At 33.9% G+C, this 17,908-nt stretch overlaps 4 protein-coding genes across 4 annotated transcripts; 1 reads left to right on the forward strand and 3 right to left on the reverse strand.

The window, feature by feature from the left end:
- Positions 1-1,545: 1,545 nt before the first annotated feature.
- Positions 1,546-3,315, reverse strand: LOC109595344 (YTH domain-containing protein 1). The gene has a single exon (XM_020010684.2). The coding sequence runs from the start codon at positions 3,158-3,160 to the stop codon at positions 1,832-1,834; it is 1,329 nt and encodes a 442-aa protein (XP_019866243.2). The 5' UTR covers positions 3,161-3,315; the 3' UTR covers positions 1,546-1,831.
- A 618-nt stretch (positions 3,316-3,933) lies between these two features.
- On the reverse strand, positions 3,934-5,265 carry LOC109595345 (transmembrane protein 177). The gene is made up of 4 exons (XM_020010685.2): positions 4,982-5,265; positions 4,849-4,918; positions 4,636-4,794; positions 3,934-4,581 (listed from the first exon to the last, which is right to left on the reverse strand). The coding sequence occupies exons 1-4, from the start codon at positions 5,134-5,136 to the stop codon at positions 4,045-4,047; spliced, it is 921 nt and encodes a 306-aa protein (XP_019866244.2). The 5' UTR covers positions 5,137-5,265; the 3' UTR covers positions 3,934-4,044.
- A 281-nt stretch (positions 5,266-5,546) lies between these two features.
- On the forward strand, positions 5,547-11,499 carry LOC109595341 (sodium/hydrogen exchanger 8). The gene is made up of 2 exons (XM_049963578.1): positions 5,547-7,605; positions 10,644-11,499. Exons 1-2 carry the CDS (start codon positions 5,719-5,721, stop codon positions 10,776-10,778), a joined length of 2,022 nt encoding a protein of 673 aa, XP_049819535.1. The 5' UTR covers positions 5,547-5,718; the 3' UTR covers positions 10,779-11,499.
- Positions 11,500-11,546: 47 nt separating this feature from the next.
- Positions 11,547-14,034, reverse strand: LOC109595348 (SUMO-activating enzyme subunit 2). Its single transcript, XM_049963582.1, has 8 exons — positions 13,817-14,034; positions 13,605-13,759; positions 13,122-13,409; positions 12,846-13,060; positions 12,490-12,792; positions 12,074-12,438; positions 11,823-12,018; positions 11,547-11,769 (listed from the first exon to the last, which is right to left on the reverse strand). Exons 1-8 carry the CDS (start codon positions 13,964-13,966, stop codon positions 11,609-11,611), a joined length of 1,833 nt encoding a protein of 610 aa, XP_049819539.1. The 5' UTR covers positions 13,967-14,034; the 3' UTR covers positions 11,547-11,608.
- Positions 14,035-17,908: the final 3,874 nt, after the last annotated feature.

Raw genomic sequence — 17,908 nt, forward strand, 5'->3', positions numbered from 1 at the left:
GACCATAAAAAAATAGATAAATTGAAGCTTTGGCATACAAACAAATCAAATTTGTTTAATAATTGTATGTGTATTTCTTATATATTTTTTGTCAAATTTTTTATTTTATCTATTATAACAGTGTTTCTAAAAGGGTGATCAAAATTGAGGGCAGGTAAACTATATTCAATAGTGAAGTATATCTAAATATTTTTTTGTCTAAAGTTTAGCTTGATAAAAATACTGTCTATCAAATTTTAATTTTAAAAAATTTTTCATATACTTTCGTAACATTTCGTCCAATCGTGTTTAAATTTGGTATATATTCCTATAATTCAGTGTATTAAACTCTTTCCATTATGATACTGTAACGTAGATTCTGAGGGAACCCCCTTTATCTATCTTTTTTACTCCACTGAATATATTTAAAAACTGTTAAGTTTATCATATTCTTTACACACTCTAGAAGAATGGTACTTTTGATTAATTGTGATTATCCAAGCCGTGTCTGAGATATTTTAATTTTAATAATTGAAGAAAGTTAAAATAATTTTCACACAATAACAAATAAAGTAATTATGATATGATGAAATAAACTCAGATTGTATTTGTTGTTTGTATTAGTATTTGTAACAATCTCATATCACTAAAATAATCTACCCAAATGCTGAATATGTTAATGTTATTAACTCTGGGCAAATGTCATAGAAGCTATCTCAATATTTCTAGTTAAAAAGTTTTAAAAAAAGACTACTTATAATTTTAGATAAAATTGTTGTCATAGTTCATATACAATATTATGATAGACGACCCTATAAAATACACAGACGAAATCAATGTACTTACAAACAAATTAAATGTGTTTAATAATTATTTTATGTATTTAAAATATTTTTTTAATTTTTGATAAATAACAAGTATATTGAAAAGATCTATAATGTATGTATGTAATATTTGTATTATTTATAAAATCATTTTTATAAAATTTAAAATAGTCACTAATTTATTAAATGAAGTGAATGCTTTAAATTATTACATTTTTTACCAACTAGCTACTGCAATAAAGTGATTTAAGAAATTAAATAACATTTATAAAACAATCAAAATAAGCAATGTAAATACCCAAAAATCAACATTTCCTGACATTACACTAATTTATAAATAAGATTTTTTATTCACAAATTCTATATTATATATGAGATTCTTACACATTTAAAGAAAGTGAAAAAATTAATTTTCAAAACTGATTTTGATTGTTTTAACATATTATTTAGTTTATATGATAATTGTGAAATACAAATATACAAAATTTAGTTCAGCAATGATGAATTTTTGTTCCAGCTTCTTGTTGATTGAACTAAAGTCTTCCAATCACCACAACAGTTGTTTCCTAAATAATCTGTCTTAACGCGATTAATGGCAAATTCAGTATCTGCAAACAGTCGTAAATTGTATAAAAATGTTATACATTAGTATAATATATGAAAGAAAGTTATACTTATCTTTTAGTAACTGAAATATAAAATGATTTACATTTTTAAACAGTAATAATGAAAGAAAACAAAGTCATTTACAATATCCGTCTTATTTAATAAGGATCATAATGTACAAATCAAGTAGCATATACCTAAAATAATAATACAGCTACAACTAATTCATAAAAAAAGGTTTTTACAATTTTAGACGTATAAAACGTCAAACAATCGTTTTCAAATTAAACAGATCACAATAGATAATTTTCCGATAAATCATAACATGGTAAAATATGCCAAGAACAGATTTTACAATTAATTAATAATAAACGTCCGTCAGTTAAAAAAAAATATATCCTATACAGTGATCATTCCAGAATTCACCGCCTGTCCCGATAGCGATGACGACTCTCACGATCTCGATCCCTCGATCTGTCACTAGTCCTCCAAAGGAATTCATCCACCGACCTATCATACGACCTTTTATCCGAGTACGATCCTATCCTAGATGGAGGATAATCCCCCAGGGGCAAACCATCGTAATACCTAGGTGGAGGTAACCCATCGTACCCCCCAGCTGTATACAATCCTGGTGGGGCCACATAGGGGGGCAAGGGAGGTAATTGATGCTGCATCGTCCGCATGTAATCGGCTACGTATGCTTCAGCTGCAGCTGCGGTGTAGGGGCGAGGGGAATCACGGTCATAGAACAACGAAAATCTGTCTCTGGGCCGCGGAGACACTGAGCGTCTATATGCACTTGAAGATGTCAGTCCCCTGCTTGTCAGGAAGTATTTTCTCCTGGAATACGAAGAGCCCCTACCTCGATATCCAAACGACGACCTAGCTGCTATAGGCATCCTGGCCTTGGGATGCCTGTGACCATCTCTACTTCTCAGTGTGTTGTTTCTTTTGGCAGCTTCTTTTGCCAGTCTTAGAATGGGCGTGATTTCAATACCGTCATCCTCGGGAAACAGGCGGCACAGTTCCTCAGCCACCCTAGGTTCAATTTCTTGGCCATCCCTCCCAATCTTCACTGGTTTGCCGTCATTCCATGGATTGTACAAATGCATTGTGCTTGAAAATGGTAGCTCCTTGCGACACACCCAGTCCACTTTGAAGACACCACCAAGAGCTTTCGCGGACAATCCGGGCGGTAGGACCCATGATATGGCCGGCACATCATGTCGAGATTCACCATGTAACCTTGCAAAACCAGCGAATTTGCCACTTTCCTTCACGGAAAATATCAACAACACATTCCTGGACTCCCTGAACGCCTTGTTGAGATTGGCCTCGTTCTGCGGCAACGTCGACCATACTCCTTTGGCCTTTGACAGTGTGATATTCTCAGCGTTGTTCGACTTGATGACAAAAAATCGGGTGTCACGAAATAAATAATTTAATTTAGTTAAATAGTCGTAAGACTTGCCCTTGTTGTCTTTGGAACGGGCCCTTTTCGCCGCCGGCGACGGGCTTTTGTCATCTGAACGGCCCCTTTTGTGCCGGGACCGTCGCCCCTTCCCCGACGAGCCACTGCTCACCGAGCTTATGCTGGGGACGGAGGAACTCTCCGACGAACTGGAAGATACATCACTCTCGTAATTCACCTCATCCAGTTTCATATCGTCGCCCATATCCAAAGTCAAGTTTAGATTTTCAGCATCTATACTGCCATTCTTGTTTGTGTTTCTCGAGTCCATTATCATACCAATTTCGTCGAATTAGCGGGGAAATGCGGCCAGTTCGTTTTCTAAGCGACCATGTTTGTTTGATTTGCCTCGGAAACAATCCGATAAATATGTAGTTTTGACGGGTTTTCGACAATTTGTAGACAGAAATAACCATTAACCAAACCAAAACACTAGTTATTATGTTGGTAGCTGTTGATAAATTTTTCTCACTATAATCTCACTAGCCTATATAACCGGGAATTTTAAAAATACGTGACATTTTAGACAATGGAAATGTTTGATCATTCTGTATTACGTAATGACTTAAACCTTAGAATTTCTAAAATTATTTAATTTTTTTTTAATTATTCTTATATGTTATGACTCACTCAAGTTGCAGATTTGCTAAAATTGCTATATATTTAATCTTTAATTCTAAATAGTATTTATTATAAAAACATATATTATAATGTTTATGAATTAATTTTCCTCATTGATTTGTTGATCTTATTACTCAAATTGTATAAAAAACATATTAGAAGGATTCAAATAAATCCAAAAATGAGGTTTGAAATTACTATAAACGCATAATTTCATACAAAGACACATCTTTATAGAAATGGAAAAAAAATAATAAAATATATGGAATGTTCTAAACAGATACTATTTTACTATACTATTTGGTCAAATAAATTTACATATTATATATGTATGTTTTACATATATAACATTTTTTACATAAAGTGATGAAAAATAAAATAGAGCGTTTTGAATATCGTTGGTCACACCATAAATTAAAAAAGATCAAACTTCTTTAATAAATTTATTTATAATTTCTTTGTACATTTTTTAACATGAACTGTTTTATGCAAACACAACTACAAATTTGTTATGGGTCTAATTACTATTCTATCAGTCATTTAAGCATTTTGGGGTGCTTCAAAAAAGGACTTTCTCTGCATCAGTGGAACATGTCTAATTCTAAACAAATAATTTTCATTTCCAGTCACACTATACATTCTTTCACCATCTTTGCCCATTAGTGCTCTTAAAGCCCTATTTCTTTGCAACACCTTTGTGTAAAATTCTTTTCCCCCTTCAGCTAATTCAGGTATTTTACTTAATTCTTTGTCTATCGATTCTTCATTGTAAAGTTGAGAAAAGTCTTTACACATTATATAATTGCCACCAACAAAGGCAAGCACCAATGAATATAAACAAACTCTGATTGGAAGAGGTTTAACATACATGTTGAATTTTTTATTAATTTTACTTCCAAGTCCATAAGCAGCCAAACAGCTTCCTGTTGCCAAGAAAATATCCAAAATTGGTTTTGAAGTTTGTCTGAACTTTATTTCTCTTGCCATGGCATACATTTGTGCATTTTCAGAAAGCACCAAAGAATCTAGGAGAGATTGTGCTTCCTCAGTTTCCCACTGTACTGACTCATTGTTAATCTACAACATGTAATATTAAAAGGTTTTGCATTTAGTATTTGAATGGAATGTTACTTTGATTATGTTTCTTTCTATTTGGTTCACATTATCATACACAAAATTTGCTGGCAAACCAACGTAAACCCCAAACTTGCTGTAAACACTTCCAGCACTGAATATATCAAATCCATAAGCTGAAAAGGGTTTGAATAATTCTTTGTCTAATGGGTGGACCTATAAAAATACTTCGGTCACTTTTATTGTTTGTATTTTGTTGTTCATTATTACCCCTGTTAATTCGATTGTCTTTTTAAAGCGATCTCTTAGTTTTTGAGGTACAGGTACGGACACACCTTTTCTACAAATAACACAGTATATAAGTATATAAAGGAAATGTCGTATAACCTAAAATACACCCTACTTGTATAATTGCACTAAATCTTTGTAATGTTCCAAGAAAATTGTGTGAGGCAAAAATGAGAGAACCATAACGCTGGTTGAAACCACGCTGGCCCCGTAAAACGAGAATTTTCTGCCATCTTCAGAAAGAAACCACCGGAAAAATTTCGATGACATTTTTCCACCGATTTTGACGGCACGGAACAATTAGGTTATGATTTTAAGAACTCAACATTTATGTCTAATCAAATATTTAATCTAAAATTGTTATCTTAATGATAATCGCTTTGTTTTAGGTAGAAAATGATAAAACATGATGGTGAATTAATAGAGTATTGAATATTTTTTAAATTCCTTTGGCCAATGTTGCCTAATTTCGTAAATAATCGATATTCTCCATTTATTGCTTTATTTCAAATTTTAACAGGTGTCATACAAATCAACTAATGACCGTTTTATTAATCAGTCTTTTTAAAATTTTTAGACGGTAAAAAGGAATGTAGGGTTCTCCCCAGATTATTAAAAGACAGTGGCAACGTTGCATAACTACGCGTTTTCCCCAGAACGCGATTGTGCGCCAAACCCCCCACTTTTATACGTCAAAGACGAAACCTTCGCGAAAATGCCATGGAAATGATCATTTTTGACAGTTTTCATAACATTGTCGCGTAGTCAGCCCGTGTTATCTAGCGCTTAGTGACTGTGTTGTTTATCTGTAAAATGTAAATGTGCAAACCGATAAATTAAACGACAGTAAAAATGAAGATCAAGGAATTATTAACCGCCATCGTCCTATTTTTCGTTTTGTTCTGGAACACTGCTTCGACACAGGACACGAACGGCAAAAATGTAACCAACGTATTGTCCGACAAACCCCTGAATACAACAACCGCGAAACCAGTGGATAAACCGCCAGAACTGGCCCAAAGTAGTACGGCCCCCATGAAAAATAATGACACGAAATTACAATCGACAACAGAAAAACCCAAAGAACCCGTTGCAGCAAATTCTACTGCAGCCCCTACAGATGTGAAGAATGATAAAAACGATACGAAATCGGCACCCCAAGAACCACCACCAGTTCAACCATCCCCAACAGTGAACCACACAAATGTCACTTCAACAACTATATCTGTTGACCCTGTGCTACCAGACAAAGAAGCTGCCGAGGAAGAGCACAACAGCTCCATGGCTATTTTCTTTGTGTTATGTGTGTTGGCCATAGGTATTTTGCTGATCCACCTGATGTTACAGACCAACTTCCAATATGTGCCTGAGAGTGTTGTTATTGTGTTCTTGGGTGCGTTAATTGGTCTTGCTATGAGTGCTCTGTCCAACAGAAACATCAGCAACTGGAGGAAGGAGGAGGCCTTCTCCCCAACCGCGTTCTTTTTGGTGCTTTTACCCCCAATCATCTTCGAATCTGGCTACAACTTGCACAAAGGTAACTTCTTCCAAAATATCGGTTCCATACTCGTTTTTGCCATTTTCGGCACCACGATTTCCGCCTTTGTCATCGGCTTCGGCGTTTATTTCTTGGGTCTGGCAGATGTTGCCTACAAATTAAGCTTCGTCGAGTCTTTCGCTTTTGGATCCTTGATTTCCGCCGTCGATCCAGTGGCAACAGTCGCTATTTTCCACGCCTTGAACGTAGACCCAATTTTGAATATGTTGGTGTTCGGCGAGAGCATCCTCAACGACGCCATCGCCATTGTTTTGACCACCGCAGCCTTGGAATCCAACAACCCCAACATGAACACAGGTGAAGCCATAGTCATAGGCATCGAACGATTCTGTCTCATGTTCTTCGCGTCTGCCGGAATTGGCGTGGTGTTTGCCCTCCTCAGTGCTTTACTCTTAAAGCACATTGACTTGAGGAAGAATCCGTCCCTTGAGTTCGGCATGATGTTGGTCTTCACCTACGCACCATACGTCTTAGCCGAGGGTATCCATCTATCCGGCATAATGGCCATACTTTTCTGTGGAATTGTCATGTCTCATTATACCCATTTTAACTTGTCTACCGTCACCCAAATAACCATGCAACAGACCCTGAGAACCTTGGCGTTCATCGCTGAAACTTGCGTGTTCGCTTACTTGGGCCTCGCATTGTTCAGCTTCAAACATCGCGTCGAACCCGCTTTGGTCGTCTGGAGCATTATACTGTGTCTGATCGGCAGAGCCTGCAACATATTCCCCCTGGCCATTCTAGTCAATAGATTTAGGGAACATCAGATAACCAAGAAGATGATGTTCATAATGTGGTTCAGCGGCTTGAGGGGTGCCATTTCCTACGCGTTGTCCCTCCATTTGAATTTCAGCACGGAAACGCGCAACGTGATCATTACCACAACCCTAATCATTGTGTTGGTGACCACGCTGTTCTTCGGCGGCTCCACCATGCCGCTGCTGAAGTTCATGCAGGCGACCAAGAATCCGTCCAGGAAACTGAAGAAGAGGAAGAAGGACAGGGAGGTCACGCTGAGTAAAACGAGGGAATGGGGCGGCGCTTTGGACTCCGAACACCTTTCGGAGACCACGGAGGGCGAGACCGAGGTGGCTTTCGTTTCGGACAGGATCAAGGGCTTCGCCAAGTATGATCTGAAGTACTTAATACCTTTCTTCACCAGGAGGTTTACCCAGCAGGTGAGAATGTTTGGAATTATTAATGTTGTTGAATTGGTCAAAATGTCTCATGACAATTGTCCACATAAATTTGTGGAAATTCACAGGAAAAAGTATAATTTATTATCTTGCAATGTTTGCCATGTGATACATTCATTACTAAATTTACGATTTCCAAATCAAAATGTGTAAATTCTGAGATATATGATTGTTGAAAGGAACTCAGATAATAAAAGTTTTAATGGCCATTAACACAGCAGCAAAACTATAAATTACTATAACACAGTACTCAGTAAAAACATTCTAAGCCGCATTTTAGAAACGACTTCGGCAACAACGAAATTGAACGATGCAGTAATATACTTGATCAATAAAAAAGTTATTTTAAAGGAAAACACTATTTTGATAATTGGATCATATACACAGCTCAGTCTCAGAGAGTAACCTTCGATGTGTGGATTAAATACCGTTCAAGCACGACATTTTACCACAAACACGGAAGCTCCTGTTTTATTAATCACCATATGTAATTGTTACTTAATATTTACGAATTTCAGCCGACATTAAACTAATTGTGTATGTACGTTTGTGTACGATCAATATTCAGATTAACTGTAGTTTATTCATTTGGGTCGGAAGTTACCTTAAATGATAAAAAATATTAGATTTCAGTTATGCTGGCATGAATGATAATTATATGATTTAAGTGTTCCAATTTCATAAAAGTAAGCGTTGAAGTGCTTCAAAAACTTGTTGATAATTTCTCCTATGTGAATTCATGATACACTGAATATGTGAATTAGAGAAGAAAATGCTTTTTTACGTAATATAATTTGGTGCAAGGTTGTTCGATCACGCCAGTTAAATGTGACTGATCAAGGTTCCAAACTGTTTTTGTATTATTTAGTTAGTCTATGTTAATACCCGTATAAAATAGAAATGGTACTAATTTGAACTGGTTAAATTGTGTTTTTAATTTATGTATTTTGTAAAATTAATATTCTGCGACAAGATTGTACAGACAATATAAACTTGGATTATGTCGTAATCAAAATGTCAATAAAAAATTAACGTTAATTAAAGAGGTTTCATAACAGAATCGTTGGTAAGGTTTTAAATTCGAGCATAATATTCTTAAAATCCTGTTAAATGTCTAAAGAGTTTCGTTCAAAAACATTTTACCACAATTAGTCATTTTCTGATATGTGGTATCTAATAGAATTTTCAAGGATAGGCTTACAAGTAACAAAACCTATTTGATGTTGTGTAGTTGTCTACTAAAAATAAGCTGTTATGTTTCTTAAATTGATATTTAATGGTGTCAATTGGCGGGACCGGTGTGAACTGATATGATAATTTTTAACGTTTTTGTATCCCCTAAGGAATTAATTTAAACAACTTATCATTTTGTTTATTAGTTATTTTACTGTGGTTTATTTATAGCTAATGTTTATTATGGTACGACCATTTTATATGCTTTGACGAATATTCAATTTACATTTTTATCGACACAATGTAGTTACAAGTCCTAAAATTGTTGTTAATTATCCCATTTTTTATAATTTCGTGTATTTGTAAACATTGTTTTAAAAAATATATATTAATTTTAACTTTAAATTACTGAGGATGGGTTGAACAAATATTAAACTTATTTACTCTAATCTGTCACAATTCAGTATCAATTAATTGAAATCTTATTTCGTAATTTATTTAAATAAAACAGTGAAAAAATTATATGAAATTTATTTTGCATATTTGTTTTTAATTACAAATTTGTTCTCATATTCAGTTTATTACAAACATACATTGTGATCGATTAAAAAGAAAAAGTTAACATGCATAAAATTAAATGTAAATAACGAACACCCCGTATAAAATTTGGGAACCTGTGAAAATTTTTGGAAAATAATTAATAACTCAAGAATTATAGGTTTTGGTTTAGGGTATGGTATATCACTTTTATTTGCAATTACATGTTTAATTTAAAAGTGCATTAAGTCATGTTATAAATGCTATAAAAATTTAAATCAATACCTTTTTTCGTTCTTTATAAACTTCTAATGAAAAAGTTAAGTGAATTATCGTGTATACTTATCTTTCATATTTAGTTATCATAATTGCGGCATAAATAACCTGTAATTTTAATTTATTATGAGTAATAAGTATTTGGGAAAAAAAGTACATTGTCAATCTAAATTTGAATTTCCCGCTGTTTTTCACGTCATTAAGTTGGCACAACTCAACTAGAAAATTGACAAACGAGTTAAGGTTACGAAATCAAGCTTAAAAAATGGACAAAATAAATTACGCAAACCGTGTTTACAACAGAAGTTTAACAATAACGAACATAGTAACTTGCATTTACATACCGGCAGTCTTCGCTCTGTTATACTTCACCGGACAGATATACAATATTGGAAAATGTGAAAATTTTTACGTTGTTTTGATTCTCATCTTCGCTGAAATTACTAAATACCTTTGCTGCTACATGAAAATGGACAAAAATATTAAACTACAGGACGTCAAGAAATACAAACTCAAAGATCACTTAAAGAACTTTGCTGTTTATGTTTTTATGACTGTTGTCATATATATTATATCAGTTCTCTTTGGAGCCCCGTTTTTATCCAAGCAAGAGGAGACAATGATGTTCTCAATGATAGTTTGCACGTTTACGGTTTTGCCTATGCTGTTACATTTTGGGCCTGAGGCAGTGACAACTTCATTCACTAATCTGATGGCATTTGAAGGTGTTGAGAATTGCAATAAATTTCTGTTGGCCGCACGCCTTACAATCCTTGGTGCTTGGTTAGGATCGATATTGATTCCTTTGGATTGGAACAAGCCTTATCAAAACTGGCCAATACCTTGTTGTTTTGGGGCCATCGGAGGGTTTTTCATTGCAAATTTCTGCGCCATATTCATGGCCGACGATAAAATTTTCTTTAAGAGACCTACAAAATTTAATTTATAACACCTACATGTGTGAGTTTAATCAATAATAAGTAGTTTTCTATTTAATGAGTGATTTTATATTTACATTATTCATGTTATTACAGGAATTAAAGGATTGTAAGAGCCAGATGACTGATTTAACAAATCAGTGGTACCAAGCCATCAGGATATCCCCAGACCAATCAGATGAGGAGACTGGCAACACCCCAAGATCAAGTATTTCAAGTATTGTTCGCTGACTACCAAAGGGATCTGAATCCATACCTTTAGTTCGCACCTATAATAAACAACATTGATATGAACTTAAAAATCAGTAGTTTCATACCATTCTTAGAATAATCCCTTTCTCACACACATTGTTTACACTTTCTGTAATTCCTGTCACTTTCTGTAATCATGTAGACGCAAGAGTATTATATGAGTATTTTTAGAGCTAAAATAATTATGTGGAAATGACTATACATTTTTTACTAAATAATGGTACGTTATTACTGATAATAAAAAAATAGGATTTTTATTCAGATTATTTAGTATTGTTGAATCATTTTAATGGTTGACTTTGAATATGTAGTAATTTAGGCACAAAAACTCGTCAGTATAGCTATTGTTCTTTAAAATAGACTAAAATTCTACGTTTTCTACAATAATAGTGATAACTTCAGAGCCAAAATAATATAAGCTATAATTTTTTGTTTTGTGTAATCAAAAATATTAGGCTTCTTGTTAAATTGTTCCTTTTCTAACGGTATTATATAATTTTTTAGTTAGTTATATAGGTTTAATTTAATGTACTTGTAAGTAAATAATACATACATTCATATGTAAATTTTCAACCAGGGTTGTTGTGATATAGAATATATAATCTAAACTTGGTTGTGTGTGATATCTGTACAAGTCACGATAATATGGCTTTATAAAAGTCCCTTGTATCTTAATAAACACTATGGAGTCATTAAAGTACTTTCGTTTTCCTCTTTTACACCAAAAGAAATTAAATAAAACAAACATTATACTGAAACACATTTAGTTAATACGAAAATACTCAAAAGTAACACAAAAATATATACATTTACATATCGACAATAGAAATGTCATCATCATCATCATCAACATCACGTGGATTAAGTTTCCTTTTCTTGGAAGAAGAACCTTCCTGTGGATCCTCTCCATCAACGACCATTAAGTCATCATCACTATCCTTTTTGTCTGCTGGTGTATTGTTAGTTTCAGCTGCACAAATTACAAGAGTTAAACATTTAAATAAACAACATATTAATACTTACTTGTCTTCGAATTGGGAGAATCTTCTTTAGGCAACAAGTCATTGGGATTTCCTGCCACTTTAAATGGTTCATCTGTACTTTCTGGTTCCCACTGGGTGACGTGAATAGTCAATTCGAAATTTTGTTGGAAATCATCCGCCTTCAAAATCGATCCGTCACCGATTCCAACCTCGTATAATGTTTTGTTAAGATTCTCCTACAATAGTTATCGTTTAATTACAGAATTAACTAAATTTGCTTTGAGTAATTACATCGCATTCGCCTTCTTCAGACGAAATGATAATACTGTCTTTGTCTTCTAACATAACATCAGGTGCGATCATATTGAGATGTCGTTTTAATATGGCATTTTCTAATTCGCTGACCGTGGTCACGTTACAATTGACCGAGAGATATGCAGTCGGATTGGGGCGGCATACGTAGCAATCGGAACGTGGCGGGATAATCGCTTTGTCTGCAGACAGTATAAGCTTGGAGTGCCTTGATTTCGGTCGCAGATGAATATTGGGACATTTCTCGATCTTATTGCTAAGCACCCTGATGGCATAGAGCACTACCAACCCTGCAATTGTCGCGTTTGCAGAAGCGATGGCGGGGATGATGTTTCCAGCAATTGCTAAAAATAGTTCATTTAATCACAGTAACAATTTATAATTCAAATACTTACATTTAGTGTCAAATCTGGACTTTTGGGTGATGTTAAATATGTGAGAGCGAATGTTTGCAGCGGCAGTGACAAAGTCCATGGCAGGCTCATCGTCCTTATCCCACACCAGAAACTCTTTAGTCTCCATGTCTTTTTTGAGAACTTTGATGGTGTCTGCAAATACTTCAGTGCATTTTTTGAGGCTCCAGACTTTAGTATCGATAGCTTGGAAGTCAGTTTCATCTATTTCAGCATCTCCTCCATGGGAGGCAGCCTGCTCCCAGTTTAAGGGAACTGGAGCTCTTCTTGTCTTCCATAGATTCTCTGAAAATTTACTCCAGTTAGTTTGTTCCCAAGGTTATGATGTATGTTTTTACCCATGGTCAGCAAATATTTGATATCATCATGGAAAAACTTGTTGAATAGTTTTGCTGGGTCATATTTAACATCTTGTACCCATTGTCTGGTAGACACCCGCACTACATTGCCAGTTTCAGTGGTGCTGTGTGTCCCATCCCCATCTTTTTTTGCTTCCGGATCCTCCGCATCCGGCGACACATCTTGATCCGGATCGTCTTCTCCAAATAGTTGACTACAATTGAAACAAACATTTGTACAATCTACAAAAACAATCCTCAAAACAATCGACTTACTTGAACAAATGCTTTGCCCAAACAATGCAGTGCACTGGCTCTGAAGGAGTGTTACGAATTGTGCAGCCAGGGAATGACTTCTGTGGAGCCTTCATATGGCACTCATAGCACTGTGTCATGCCCCTCTTGATAAGTTCTACCTGTCCAAAGTAACCAGCAGTGCCAGACTCGATTAGGGGCACGTCGGCTGCGAGGCACACGCGATTTACGTGGCTCCTTGCAGCCCTGTTATCAAGGGCGTTAATCACCAGTGAAAACTGTTTGAAGTAGTTAACACCATATTCTCGACTAAAAATGGATTTATAAGAATTAAAGTATTTGGCTAATTGTCATGTACAGGGAAGATATATAAAATACTGAAATATTTATGAGGGCATAAAATACTAAAAAAGTTTATAATTCATGTACTTATTAATAAATAAAATTATTAAATATTAATCTATAAGTTTAATCAATTTCCGTCAAAATAGTTATGAAATTTACCTTGTGACGCTATCATGGTGTGCTTCAACTTTAGTGTTTGGATTGAACCCTAGGATACTTTCCTTAGCAACCTGAGCTTTCGACTTGCCAACATGTTCCTTCCTAAACAGAAACTGCCTGTTCAAGTTGCTGACATCAATAGTGTCTAAATCGATCTGCAAAAATTACACAATAAGCACTATAAATCGAGACAACCGAAATCGGCGACGTACCACTTCGATATCAGGAAAGCCGGTTAGGGCCAAGTTTTTGAGCACCTCACAGCCGATTCCACCAGCGCCGACAACCAATATTTTTGACTTATGGATCGCTTCAGCCGTGTCTTTGGGCAGAGCCTTCGGTATTCTAGACAATTTACTCATATTTTCTTTTTTCGATGATCAACCACAAACACGAATAACACAATGAATGCCGCTAAACGCAACGAATTTGACAGACGAAATACAAATTTCAGGCAGGCCAACACAACAAATATTTCACTTAAAAATTTAAATATTTGTTTATGAAAAAATCTCCACAGATATGTAGAAATTTAATTTGTTGTACCTTCTCTTAATAATTGAGAAAAAATATAATATAATAATATATATTTTAATTAAAAAAAGTTTCATTATACAATCATTAAATAAAACGTTATGAATACTGTAATCAGAAGTTGTAAATTAGACTATTCTGATATAGATGGCGCGGCTCATTCTTCAAATCGCATAACTCAATTTATATTCTGTTTAATAATACTATCTCAATTTGTTCTTTAAAAATATTATTATTAAAATGAAATTAATAAATATAATACTTTTTTATATCACATTTCAACATTATAAGTATAGTATTACCAGAGAATTAGCACACATTTTGAAATTACACATTTTATAAGATATTTTATAAGAGAATTAATTCAAAATTGGCCCAGTAAGTATATAAAACATACAGTATCAAAACTGATGAGCGTGTCTACTCGCGTATTGAGACGGAACATCAATACCCCTTTGTTAACAAAAAAGAAAGATATACATGCAATTATGTGGGCGGGCCGGACTGACTGGAGGAGATCATTTTGTTTTGCTGCGTTTAGCATGCGGTTCGTCTCCGCAAACGAGTCGGTGTCTTTGAACACTTTATTTAATTGTTTTTAGTTTTTTTTTATATAAGCATTTATTTATTTTATTTAATTTTTGAGATACATTTTTATTTTGAAAAAAGAAGTTTATTTTTAGAATACTTTATTTGTTTTTGATATCGCATACGGAGAGTTACTAAATGCATTCGCAAAGATTAATTTATATTGTGCGCTACGCGCAGTAGCACGGCGCATTGTCTCTGAGTGTAGGGATTCCTACTACCGGGCAAAATTTTTCTCTCTTTGTCGTGCATCCATCTCTTACAACATCCAGACACGGAGAGCATTTTTCGCACTGTATAGCTATTCTATCCTTTATGTAATTATTGTTTTGTGCTTTACACTGATTTTGTTGGCCAAAGAAATAGCATATTTAAATATATTTACTTTCTGTGGTACTATTTAACTCTCTGAGTTAAGTTCTCTATACAAATGCCATTGACGCCTTGGAACAAATCCCAGAAACTACGCAATCGGCATATTTCAAATTTTGTGTGTGAATTTATAAATGTTTGATTACTAATGTTGTGTTTTTACAAGACTTGCATTTGAAGTCATATTATTCTTTAATAACTATTAAATTTTTATTTGGTCATTTTCTACCACGTTTATACAGCAAAATAAATAAAATTTTGCTAAATGGAACATGTCATGTCAAAGCTTGTTTTACAAGACTGTACAATTTTCCGATAAAAATATTGCGTTATTGCGTAGAAATTTAAACAGAAAATTCTGCTTATTATTCATTAAACTTATCTGATATATTAAAATCGTAAAATATTTTTTATATAACTACCAGATTTCTCTACTTATAACCGCAGTGAATTAATGCGTAATATTTCTTCCCCCTTGTCTCAAACTAGACCGTTCCAGTCCTTTCATTGATGCATGATCACGCCACTACCTCGCTTGCCTGGGAATCCCAGAAACACTTTGGTACTGGCCCGGTGCCCTGAGCTCTTATTTTCTTACAACATATTATTTTAACTAATAAGAATGTATCATAAATTCATTATTATTATAAATATATAATCTATAGACAACCAGTAAATTTGATATAAATATTAGTTTCGTAGTGCGGTCCTGTTCCTTGCGAAAAAATTTTGCACACGAACATTTTAGAAGTGAATGTTTATTTGACTGGCGGCAGCATATTATATACATATGGGCTATTTTTTGTTTTGTATTCTTTCTTTGACTTTCAGTGGAAATAAGTTGCATTTCAGAGAAAAGAGAAATAATTAACATGAAAAATCGTGGGCTAAATATTGTTGACGCTGCTAAAAACTTGAGGTGCTCCCGAAAATTGGTTCAAAATGTTATTAACAAATATGAAACGACACTTATTTGGAATTACATGAGAAAATGTCACAAAATTCAACTCCTTTTATAGAGGAACAAATTGGAATAATATGTAAAAGAAATCCTACGAGATAAATTGAAAATGAGTTAATTGAATCATACTATAGCAGTAAGTCTAGTAGCATAATCAGTCGTCGACTGAATTAACAGAAAATTACTAACAGACTCTTGATATCAAAAAAAGAATATTTGGAAAAGATTATTTTCCTTTAGAATATAGGCAAAGAGTACTTTGAAATGGTTTAATTATTTGTTTTAATTTAAGAAGAAATTATTTTGATTTATGTACAAAATGAATAATTGCAGAAAGAATGTAGGGTAATTATTTTAAATAAAATATAAAACATTTTGATTGCATTTAAATTGAGGTGTACATTTCCTAATGAACATTAAATAGTAATTAATATGTGCTATTTCTCTGGCCCCTACTGTAACTAACATTGCGTGTAAAACTGTAACTAATTAACATTGACCACAAAAGGAAGTTTCATTTTGAAATTTATTTTGAGTATAAACTCTCAAATTTACCACAAAACAAAATAATTTGACGTTTTTGGTTGCAAATTTTGTGAAGGTGGAGATCCGATAAACAGTTCTCATTTTTTATCGGGGTTTTAAACTTAGCAGTAAATCTCCACCAATCACCTGCCCGCTAATTAATTATGAATAAATAATCGGAACGATTTAGAAAGCCGCAACGAATTTGTCACATTTATCAGCGAACCATTAATCATATTTCAGTTTTGTAATTAAATAAAGATAAACGCAACAGACGACGTGATATTTATCTCGGACAATTCTGCAACTGTGGCGTTTTAAAATAATTAACGTCAACTTTTAATAATACTACCTTTATCTTAATGCTACGTTACCGGCCTACGTGCACACATCTACGGCTCCGTCACTTTTTCCGGTTTGATTTTTCCATTTCCCGTAACCATCTGTTCGGAAATGTCGACAGAAAAATGAAATGAATACGTACATTGTATTATAATTGTTATTAAACAATTTGTCGAATATTGTCCTGTGGAAAATTGGTTGTTGAGTGCACAATAGAATCCCATTATCCTACGCAACCGCGATAACGGTATAATTGAGCTTCATAATTTTGCCCACAAAACGTTATCAGGATTTTCAGTGGTGCAGAGAGTGGGTACTTTGTTTTAAACATATTTCGGCTTAAATCCGCCGCGTCGACCGTTTGTTGTTTATTGTAATTGTCCGGACGATGGCTTTTCCTAAATCCCTACTCGTTTTAATCTGAAATTTATCCTATTCATTTTAAATAACACGGGCACTTGTAGAAAATCTTAAATATATGTATTGATTTTATTATTTTTAAGTCAACGCTCCAATGGAAAAAGACTTGCTTTTTGCCTCATTAATAGCGGGATTTTCTCAAAACAAATATATGCATAAAAGAATTAGACTCCATTGTATATTTTATTCAAATGGCGCAGCTTATTTATTTATTTCCAAATTACTTCCAATAAACCAAAGTGTTTCTGAGTTTAATTTATTTTCTTTCCTGTCAAGCGTGGTATTAGGCTTGGTTCAAGGGCCAAGATTTATAGATAGTGGATCCATTGTTCTCTAAATACACATCATTATTTTATCAGTTTCAATTAGAGTAAGAGAATTAAGTAAATGCGTGAAACTCGACAATTTTCATAAGAATGATAAATAGCATTTATATCGACTATTTAAATAAATATTGAGAAATATCTGTCTAATTTTCGAAAGGTTTGTAGTAGACATTAAATTAAATCTTATGAAGATGGTAGTTGTAGATATATTGGATGCCGATAACATTGAATGAATT

The sequence above is a fragment of the Aethina tumida genome, chromosome 2 (assembly GCF_024364675.1).
Source record: "Aethina tumida isolate Nest 87 chromosome 2, icAetTumi1.1, whole genome shotgun sequence".
Lineage (NCBI taxonomy): Eukaryota > Metazoa > Arthropoda > Insecta > Coleoptera > Nitidulidae > Aethina > Aethina tumida.